General features: G+C 43.8%; 2 protein-coding genes across 2 annotated transcripts; one reads left to right on the top strand and one right to left on the bottom strand.

Annotated features, from left to right (window-relative positions):
• Positions 310-1,579, top strand: LOC109233809. The gene is made up of 2 exons (XM_019399672.1): positions 310-627; positions 762-1,579. The coding sequence occupies exons 1-2, from the start codon at positions 382-384 to the stop codon at positions 963-965; spliced, it is 450 nt and encodes a 149-aa protein (XP_019255217.1). The 5' UTR covers positions 310-381; the 3' UTR covers positions 966-1,579.
• Positions 9,694-10,658, bottom strand: LOC109233527. Its single transcript, XM_019399416.1, has 3 exons — positions 10,590-10,658; positions 10,257-10,534; positions 9,694-10,153 (listed from the first exon to the last, which is right to left on the bottom strand). The coding sequence occupies exons 1-3, from the start codon at positions 10,656-10,658 to the stop codon at positions 9,694-9,696; spliced, it is 807 nt and encodes a 268-aa protein (XP_019254961.1).

Genomic DNA, 11,069 nt, shown 5'->3' with positions numbered 1-11,069 from the left:
TCTTATTGATTTGGGATGAATTACAATAAAATAGAACTCTTTATTTATAGGGAGAGGGTGACTTAGCCATCAAGCAATGAGCCCTAGAATCTTTCTAAATATAGACATTCACCATAAATACAATTCTATTTATAACAAATTAAAAATACTTATAGTTATAGTATATTTGTAATTAAAGTTTACGTCCAACAAATTCACAAAATTAATTTAAATGTTAAAATAATTAGCTTTGATTAATTAAAGAATGAAATTCAATTTACAGAAAATCTTGGACTACTACTTTCCTTAGGAATAAATAGTCCTGTTGTACTCTGTTGCAGACTATGAACAAAAACCCTAATTCCTCTCTGAATTCTCTCTCTTCTTCTTCTTCTCTTTGAGATGGCTAATGAAAACAAGCAAACCACAACTACCGCCATGGAGATGAAGGAAATGCGTGCCCTAATCGGGAGGCTATTTGGAGTATTGCGTGACAGACAGGACAAGTCTGATCAAGCAATTCTAGAGCTGAAGGAAACCGTTAAGTCGTTGAAGAATCAACTGAAAGGAAAAGGGGATTTCGAGCCCGAGAAACCAGCCGTGAATGCTTCCTCTGCTGCCGGGTATGGCAACTCATCTACGCTTAAGGTACAATACAAAACCCTATGGAGTTCAACTATAACTCCTCTTTTTCACTCGCCTTCGTCTCTAGATTTGAGTTTCCAAAATTTCTCTTGTGATGATTTGTAATATTGGCTCTATTGTGTGGATTCATATTTTAGGGACGCGGAGAAACTCTAACCACCCCTAAGGTTGTTGTTGACGTTCCAACCGTGACTACAGAGGAAAAACCAATGGCGATATCGTTTGACGCTGTAGTAGAATATTCCATTCCAGACGGAGGTGCCTGGGTGACTGGATACCATGGGAAGCAACCCGTGAATATCCTATTTGGAGTAGGGGGGGACTACGCACAATTTTATTGATGAATCGTTTGCAGATAAGCTAGGCTGTGACACATTTCCAATCAAGCCTCGATCTGTTCGCGCAGCTTTTGGGACTATGGTAACCTCCAGAGCATGCAACAACTTTCAATTGTCATTGCAAGGTACCCTGTTTAGTGTGGATTTATATCTACTTCCATTGTCGTCAAATTGTGACATGGTATTAGGAGGCCAATGGCTAAACAGTAACAGCATTGGGGAAATTAACATTGGTTCTGAGGGTGTGGAGTTTTACTACCAAGGTAAGAAACACTTTATGCGTTTCAACAGAGCCGGTTGAAGGCAGCAAGCGCTGAGAGTGTTGACAAATTGGAAGTACTGAGGTCTCAAATTTCAGATGACTAATGACCTGTTATATATATCTTTTCCTAAGGGGACTTTAGGTTTTCTGCTGTCTCCCTAAAACCCCCCGCTATGTTTTTTTAGGATAGTGATTATGCTATTAGAGCCACTAGTTTATGTTTTCTGCAATTTTCTCTCCCGAACTACTTGTAGTCATCCTTAGTTGATTATCTAACAATTAATGTTATATGTCATTTTGAGAGTTGGTTGTACCAGCCTTGCAAGTTATGAATTCCATTGAGTTTTTGCTTTTCTATCCTTTCCCTGCTTCTTGAGTTGTTGCAGTGTGATCTGTCATTATTGCTATTGTGGATTAATTATTGATTGTTTGTTGAATTTTGTTTAATTAAAAGTTATTTTAGATTTTTAAAACTCATTCACATTAAGTCACCTCGACAACCATTTCTGATTTCTTGGCACTCCAATTGCTTTTTTGTTTTGTTTCTGATTTTGGGCCAAGGCGTTTGTTATGTTGCGTAAGATGTTGGTACTTAGAACTATTATGCAATGTATATTAATTCTTCTCCTACTTTGCACTTTACAAAATGGTTTGTTTAAATAAAGCTTAAGAAGCTTCAGAATTCAAAGTGTCGTGGTGATTGAATTTTTTTCAATTTTCTGCTCACTTTTGTTATTAGGAATAAAGTTGCATTGGAGGAATACTCTTATTATCTGCCTTGGACCAATTAGACATGGTAATTAAGGAGGCAATTCATGTTGCCCGTGTGAAGGTCATATACCAGTCTTATTGTCAAGGGGATGTGATAGTTTCATTTACTAACATTTTCTTGTGGTTCTGAGGAGTTTGTCCTTCTAATAAAAAAATTAGAATTCATGAAGGTAGAATCTCTCCCAAGGCCGTGATATGCCTCCAAAAAGATTTATTATGGAAAAGGAAATGAGTGTAAATAAAATTGCCTGCCATGCGGATTCAGCATGCAATGATCTAAATGTTGAATGATTGACTTAAAATTGCCTCTTTGCTTCCTGCTTGTCACTCAAAAAATTTATGTTTTTCCATTTATGCATTTTACACGTGATCCGGTCGCCTTGTGCCAATAAAATGAACTAATTGACGAATATATATATATATATATATATATATATATATATATATATATATATATATATATATATATATATATATATTTTGGGATCTTTTTCCGTGTTTGATAAGATGACAACCGAATATGCAAATATATTGTGTATACGGTCAAAATCAGGGAAGGTCGATTTTAAGGCTTTTATGGCATTTTCGAGCCCGGCCTCGATGAGCTCGAAGCACTCACCTCGAGAGGGTATATCGAGGTTCCCGAGGGCACGTGTTTAGAACTGACAGAATCTGCGAGAAATAGTACGAATCATTACTGAGCCGTTGTGTAGCTGTACCAGTAGCATTTTCTCGTCATTATTAGGCATGTACCATGTGGGGATTCTCTTCCCCCACCCCCCACCCCCTATATAAAGGGGACCCTTGTCATTTTGTAAGGGGGACACAACATATTGAATACAATACAACATTCTATGCTATTCTTTGAACATGCTTAAACAGTTACTACACATTTACTGCTTATTTCCTCGTTATTCATTCATTGCTCTTCATTTATTGCTCATTATTAACCGCAAAACGCTATCTTTGAGGCCTCCATTATCATTGTTCCTTCATCAATAGTTCGTAGCCAACTGCCCTAAATAGGCCTCGAAGCCTCTGTTCCAGCCAGCTCGAGGCTCGATTTTGCGGTAGCTTTGGTTTGCATTTCCTATTCTCTTCATTTAACTTAGCATCTATTGCCTAACAACTAGTATTAAAATAAATTGCATATCTTTAGAACCACAAAATCAAATATAATTGTTATTACCATTTTCAAGGTAAACTGTTTGGTGCCCACTGTGGGGCTAAAAATAATAGTGATTGTTTTGGTCCTAGTTTTCTGAAAACACAAGTTATTCTTCACACTTTTTCTTGTCCAAGAATCTCTGATTTCAGGTCAAAATGTCTAACTCAGCAAATGCACGTGAAAACAACGGTATTGGGCCTCATGGAGAGAACGGTGCAGATGTCGGTGTACCACCGCCAAACCCAGGGGCGGCACCAGCACAAATCCCCGTCGACGTGAGCTCGCGCAACGCTGCGCATGTCGATGTAAGCTCTCATACCGGCGGAAGTGTGCGCGGGGAAAACCAGCATGAAGCACAGGGGACTCCAGCTCAGAAGTTAAGAGAAGTTAGCCTTCAAGTCATTCTTGAGATGTTGCAAGCACAACAAGTGGCTATCGCTCAGCTACAAAGTCAATAGAAAACTCCAAGCACAGCAGCACCGGAAACGGCTCCTCGAGTCGAGCAGGCACTAGAGAGATCGAGTAACAACGGGTCAGCAGCAGACCCCGCTATTATGAAGATGCTCGAGGACCTCGCCAAAAGGATTGGATCAGGAGAAAAGAAGATAGAGGCTAACGATAAAAAAGTGGAGACTTATAACTCGAGAGTCGATCAGATCCCAGGCGCATCCCCGATTCTGAAGGGCGTAGATTCAAAGAAGTTCATACAGAAACCATTCCCCCAAGCGCGGCTCCAAAGCCTATCCCGAAGAAATTCAGAATGCCCGATGTCCCGAATTATAACGGGACCACGGACCCCAATGAGCACATTATTGCTTACACTTGTGCTGTAAAGGGGAACGACTTAAAGGATGACGAAATTGAGTCCGTCTTGTTGAAAGATTTTGGAGAAACACTGTCAAATGGGGTTGTGATGTGGTATCAAAACCTACCCCCAAATTCAATAGATTCATTTGCCATGTTAGCAGACTCTTTTGTGAAGGCACACGCTAGTGCCATCAAGGTCGCCACCAGGAAGTCTGATGTCTTCAAAATCAAACAAAGAGAACGGGATGCTGAGGGAATTTGTATCTCGCTTCCAGATGGAGTGAATGGAATTACCACCGATCTCCGATGACTGAGCAGTGTAGGCCTTCACTTAGGGCTTGAACGAGCGAAGCTCGATAGCTCCTAGCAACAGATATGTGACCTGGGCAGATGTACACAACAGATATCAAGATCAGGGTCGAGGACGACCAATTGGGAGCCCCCTCTGGGTCAGTATGTCCAAGCAGGCTCCTAGCAAAGGAATCAAAGTCTACAGAAAGGGAGTCAAGATCAGGCAAAGAAAGGTACCCTCCATACTTCAAAGATCGAAGAGACACTTCGAGGCGGAATATACCTCGAAATGATTGAGGAATAGATCGAGGCCAAAATTCCCGGGGACTTATGAGCAAGACCGGGTTTGACAGGCACTCGAGGCCAATGGAGGCACCCCAATTGTCGGAATACAACTTCAACATTGATGTCTCAGACATCGTATTAGCCATGGGTAGAATCAGGGATACCAGATGGCCAAAGCCCGCACAGTCAGATCCTTCCTGAAGGAACCCCAACTTGATGTGCGAATACCATGGCATTCACGGTCCTAGGACCGAGGATTGTAGATAGCTCCGAGAGGAGGTGGCCCGGACTGATTAACGAAGGGAACCTTCGAGAATTCCTCAGCAATCGAGCCAAGGACCACTTTCGAGAAAGAGAGACGAACGGAAGGGATGAACCTGAAGAACCTCATCACATCATTCACATGATCGTTGGAGGAACCGACGTCCCGTAGGGACCCATGTTCAAACAGGCCAAAGTGCCCATCGCAACGGAAAGGCCAACTCGGACTTATATACCCGAGAACGCCCTTACATTTAGAAAAGAAGACATCGAGGCCTTGTCCCTACCACATAATGATGCATTGGTAATTTCTTTCCTTTTGAATAACGTTCAAATTAAACGTGTGCTCGTGGATCCAGGTAGCTCGGCCAACATAATCAGGTCGAAGGTGGTGGAGCAGCTCGGACTGCTCGATCAGATCGTACCCACCTCTCGAGTCCTCAATGGGTTCAACATGGCAAGTGAGACAACGAAGGGAGAAATCATCCTCCCAGTCAATATGTCCGGCACAGTGCAAGACACCAAGTTTCATGTCATCGAAGGTGACATGAGATGCCTTACTTGGAAGACCGTGGATACACAACATGAGGGCGGTACCATCAACTCTTCATCAGATGATGAAGTTCCCCACAAAAGATGGTATAAAAATAGTGTACGAAGAACAGCATGCAGCTAAGGAGATGTTCGCGGTAAACGACATGACACCAACATCGACTCTCCTCGTCCAGGATGAGCCAGGGAACAGGCTGACCCCCGAGGAACAGGTGGTCTGTGAGCATTCAAGAGATGACGAAGAAGACATCCTCACCCCTCGAACCTTCGTTTCCCCCGAGGAATCGGATGCAACAAAATCAACGATCGAAGAACTCAAACAGGCCGTCCTGATCGAACGTCTTCCAGATCGAAAGGTATACCTGGGAACGGGATTAACCCCCGAACTCAGGAAAAAGCTCATCCAATTTCTTATTAACAACATTGATTGCTTTGCTTGGTCCTATTTAGACATGACATGGATCCCGCCGGAAATAACCACCCATCGACTAAGTGTCGACCCTAGGTTCAAACCAGTAAAGCAAAAAAGGAGGCCTCAATCCGAGGTAAAACATGCGTTCATCAAAGACGAGGTAGCAAAACTCCTGAAAATAGGATCAATTAGGGAGGTAAAATATCCCGAATGGTTTTCTAACGTGGTAGTGGTTCCCAAAAAAGGAAATAAATTAAGAATGTGCATAGATTATAAAGACTTGAATAAAGCATGCCCCAAAGACTCATTCCCATTACCCAACATCGATCGCTTGATCGATGCCACGGCCAGCCACGAGATCCTCACTTTTCTCGATGCCTACTCCGGGTATAATCAAATTCAAATGAACCCAGAGGACAGGGAAAAGACTTCGTTCCTCACGAAGTATGGTACGTACTATTATAATGTAATGCCTTTCGGGCTAAAAAATGCAGGGGCTACGTACCAACGCCTAGTTAATAGGATGTTCGAACATCAAGTAGGCCAATCTATGGAAGTTTACATTGATGACATGCTAGTTAAGTCCCTGCGCGCAGAGGACCATTTGACTCATTTGCAGGAAATATTTGATATCCTTAGAAGCTACAACTTGAAGCTTAACCCCGAGAAATGTGCATTCGGAATAGGATCGGGCAAATTTTTAGGCTTCATGGTGTCGAATAGGGGGATCGAGATCAACCCCGACAAAATCAAGGCTATTGAAGAAATCACAGTAGTGAACAATGTGAAGGCCGTACAGCGGCCTTAGGCCGATTCATCTCGAGATCGTCGGATCGGAGTCATCATTTCTTCTCCTTGCTCAAGAAGAAAAGCAGCTTTGAGTGGACTCCGGAATGCCAACATGCTTTAGAGGAGTTAAAGCGGTATCTCTCGAGCCCGCCTTTGCTCCCCCCCCCCCCCGAAGGACGACGAAACGTTGTACTTGTATCTGGCCGTATCCGAGGTAGCAGTAAGTGGTGTGTTGGTTCGGGAAGAACAAGGTACGCAATTCCCTATTTATTACGTAAGTCGGACTCTAGGAGATGCTGAAACCAGGTATCCACACTTAGAAAAATTAGCTCTTGCATTAATAAGTGCATCTCGAAAATTATAACCTTATTTTCAATGCCATCGTATATGTGTTTTAACAACATACCATCTTCGAAACATCTTGCACAAACCTAAATTATCGGGCCGATTGGCCAAATGGGCCATCGAGCTCGAAGGGTATGATATCAAGTACCAACCCCGAACGGCTATCAAGTCCCAAATTTTGGTAGACTTCCTGGCCGATTTTACGCCTGCCCTCGTGCCCGATGTAGAGAAAGAACTTTTGCTAAAAACTGGCACACCATCGGGGGTATGGACCCTATTCACCGACGGTGCCTCGAACGTGAAAGGGTCCGAGCTCGGCATCGTTCTGAAACCGCCTAATGGCGGAATGATTAGGCAATCTATAAAAACTTCGAAGTTAACTAACAATGAGGCCAAGTATGAGGCTATGATTGCAGGTCTCGAGCTGGCCAAGAGCCTAGGAGCAGAAGTCGTCAAAGCAAATTGCGACTCCCTTTTGGTAGTCAACCAAGTAAATTGGAGCTTCGAGGTTCGAGAAGACAGGATGCAAAGATACTTAGACAAACTTCAAGTCACATTGCATCGCTTCAAAGAATGGACTCTGGTCCACATTCCTCGAGATCATAACAGTGAGGCCGATGCACTCGCGAACCTGGGGTCGTCCGTCAAAGAAGATGACATACTCCCGGGAGCCGTTGTACAGTTATCCAAGTCGATGATTGAAGAAGGCCACGCCGAGATCAACTCAACAAGTCTAACATGGGATTGGAGGAATAAATACATCGACTATTTGAAAAACGGGAAGCTGCCCACAGACCCAAAAGAATCGAGGGCCCTTCGAGCCAAAGCAGCTCGATTTTCACTCGACGAGAATGGAACACTATATAGAAGGACGTTCGACGGACCTCTAGTAGCTAGGCCTGAGCTGGGAAGGACCGTACCGCGTCCTCGGAGTAGTAAGCAAAGGGTCCTACAAACTTGGCACCATGGAAGGCGAGCAACTTCCAAGCAATTGGAACATATCGATGCTCAAATGCTATTATTACTAAGATCGGGTTTTATTCCAAATGGGTTTTACTGGCGAGGTTTTTTAACGAGGCGACATCTATATAATACCTAAGGCGAACTCAACAAGTATTCAAGGCTTCTTCTCAATCAACCTCGAATACTGGGGGGCATCCTCCTCGGAGGTATCTTTTCGAGAAGATCGAGTTATGCCTAAGGGGACCTCGGTAGGAAAATATTGTATTGGGCCAAACGGTCGAATGAATCGTGTCCATGTAGAACAATCGAGCCTCCGAAAGCAAGAACATGTACACATATATCAAATAATCAAAGAAGCCTCTCTGCTAACACTGTGTGCCTCAAAGAAGTTTGCTATTGTCATGCAAAATGGCTCAAAAGCCAAAAATTCTTGAACGCTCGGGGACTGTCATCGACAGTCAGCTCATCGAGCCATCAAAGACTCGAATTCATAAGACCTCGATCAGACAACTTCGAGCTCGTAAGCCCTCAGTGAGGCAACATCAAATATGTAAGACCTCAACAAGACGTGCTCAAATTTATAAGACCTTAAAAAGGCATAACCCCGATATTACGGCCAAGGCTATATATTCGAACTTGTAAGACCCCTAAAAAAGGCATACCCCCAATATAGACGCCAAGGTCACCGCACACGGGGATTAGGGCTACGACCAAACATAAAGACTACGGCCAAACTAAAAGGCTACGGCTGAATTAACGCGGCTCGGAGACGTCCGACTACTGCCATACAACTAAATGCCTCCAAATAATTCGAAAAGACTTCGAAAAAAACCGGTTAATCAGGCTACCCTCGGCATAAGCAATGGAGCTTCGATAAATATCAGTTCTGAACAATAAAAAAGGCTTCGAAAACAATCAGCCTTCGATGAAGAGGTTTCGAAAATTCAGCCTTCGAGCAAACCTCCCGAGGTACTCAGCTATCGTCACTCATCAACTCATAATCGAGGTTCTCGTTTGAGCTGTTGAAGAGTCGGACGAACACAAAACATGCCAAGGCATAATCAAAACTTCAAAAGTCTTTAGCCAAAATGAGGGAAAAATATAAGCCATATTAGAGGTCGCATCGACCCAGTCTGAAAAGAGCCTAAGGGCCAATGCGTAAGAGCCTAAGGGCCAGCCAAAAGAGCCTAAGGGCCAATGCATAAAAGCCCAAGAGCTAGCTGAAAGAGCCTAAGGGCCAATGTGTAAGAGCCTAAGGGCCAGCCTAAAGAGCCTAAGGGCCAATTCGTAAGAGCCTAGGGCCAGCCTAAAGAGCCTAAGGGCCAATAAGTAAGAGCCTAAGGGCCAACCTAAAGAGCCTAAGGGACAATGCGTAAGAGCCTAAGAGCAAGCCTAAAGAGCCTAAGGGCCAATGCAGAAAAGCCTAAGGGCCGATCTATAGAGCCTAAGGGCTGACGTGTTAAAAACTTAAGGGTCGATAGCCTCGGGTCGAAATCTGACTTGAGGATCGAACCCCGAACGGTCAATTGTTATCAATCGTTCATCGAGCATGAAAACCTGAAGGGTTTATATCATAAGTCCAACAGAAAGTCAGGAGTACATAAGAGCCTCCACCGGTGCCCTGGGAGCCTATGGAACATCATCCGGTCTTTGTGCGGGCCTTTGTGCAATATCCTACTGAAGACGGTAAGTAGGCCATTACCTGGCGAAAGAATGTCATCACAGAAGCAAAAAACATCACCCTAGTCATGTCCTCACATTCGTGACATTTCATCACGACATAGTTGGCTATTTCTTTAACCCTCATTCTGATGACACCTTTCTCCTAAAGCAAACGCCCTATTTGCTGTGCCCGAGCTTCCAACACTTGGGTATCCGCATTGTTTTGATCCCGTAACTGTTGCATGCTTTCCTCCAGTTGGCTAATCAGTGCATAACAATGCTCCTTTTCTGACTTGAAGTTCTTCGCTTGCTGGGCCATCTCATTTTCTTGGGTAGTCAGCTTCTTCTTTAGCACTGTGGCCTCTTTGTCATCTCTATCCTTTAGTCGTTCAACAAATTTTGCCCGCCCTTTTGCATTCTGTGCCAACCTTGATCGGGTCTTAGCCAATTCCTCTTCGGCCTTTTCCAAGTCAGTCCCGTAATCATACACCTTCCGTCTAAGACTGTTTATGAGTTTCTCATCTTGTCTGCTTTTGGCCGGATTTTCAGCGGCGATCTTCATCCTTTGAATTTGAGCTCGGAGGGCTTTATTTTCCTGGACCAACCTTTTTTTTCTCCTTCGGCTTCGTACATTTGTAGATCATTATTGAACTCAACGTTTCTCAATTTCTCTTCCAGAGTGTGAATGGCGGCTTGATACTTTTCTCTTTCTCTCCCCAGGCCAACCTTTCCCTGACTTTGTCATCAAAAGCCTGGATATGCGGTCTCTCTTCTGGTCTCTCGGGCTCTGGTTCGGGTTCTGGCTCATTACTTGCACAAGACTTTCTCTCAAACCACACTGCATAATCCGGATCCACTTCCCCCTTTGCAACATCTGGTACCTGGGTGCCGTTTTTCAAATATCGGCAACCATTCCAATCTTGCTGAACTAAAGCTTCTGGCAATGTAGCTTCTGGATGTAGCTCAATGACCTGGCTGGTTAGATCTTCATCCTCGAGCACCACCTGATATCTCCCCAATTGCCTTAAGACCCTCTACGGTGCATATGGCTGAACATACCTCAAACCAATCAATATTAGTTAACCCTTTGTAGCCGTCATATGTATGATTTCCATCAGCGGAAGCCATCCTATAGTCCACTCGACCTGACTTGCTTTTAGAGTTTTCAAGTGGGAGACCCAGGCTTCAAACCCTTCTGGAGCATTGTAGTCCTTCACCCTTTTCTCGTAACTCTTGATGAAGTTATCTTTGCTTGAACCATAGCTCATGAATTTGGGGTGATGGCCAAGATGCTCGATCAACCACATTTGTAGAAGAACATTACAGCCTTCAAAGAATTGAGCCCCGAATCTACATAATGTCAATGCCCGATAAATGTCTGCCAACACTAAAGGAGCAAGTGTATGATCTTTCTTTTTAGTGAGGATTTGTGCAACTCTGGCCATGCGGATATCTATCATTCCCTCTACATTCAGAAAAACTATGATCCCCAAGAACGCCACTATGAAAGTGAACCTACGATGGATTTGCCAAATGCTC

Source organism: Nicotiana attenuata, chromosome 10 (assembly GCF_001879085.1).
Source record: "Nicotiana attenuata strain UT chromosome 10, NIATTr2, whole genome shotgun sequence".
Taxonomy (NCBI): domain Eukaryota; kingdom Viridiplantae; phylum Streptophyta; class Magnoliopsida; order Solanales; family Solanaceae; genus Nicotiana; species Nicotiana attenuata.
This window is presented reverse-complemented; position numbering and strand designations above follow the sequence as displayed.

Coding starts and splice junctions, on each gene's coding strand:
- LOC109233809 (XM_019399672.1), top strand. CDS start 382: ATGGCTAATGAAAACAAGCAAACCACAACTACCGCCATGGAGATGAAG. Junction 628..761: donor GCAACTCATCTACGCTTAAG/GTACAATACAAA, acceptor TTCATATTTTAG/GGACGCGGAGAAACTCTAAC.
- LOC109233527 (XM_019399416.1), bottom strand. CDS start 10,658: ATGGCTTCCGCTGATGGAAATCATACATATGACGGCTACAAAGGGTTA. Junction 10,535..10,589: donor CTAATATTGATTGGTTTGAG/GTATGTTCAGCC, acceptor GGGAGATATCAG/GTGGTGCTCGAGGATGAAGA. Junction 10,154..10,256: donor GATGACAAAGTCAGGGAAAG/GTTGGCCTGGGG, acceptor AAATGTACGAAG/CCGAAGGAGAAAAAAAAGGT.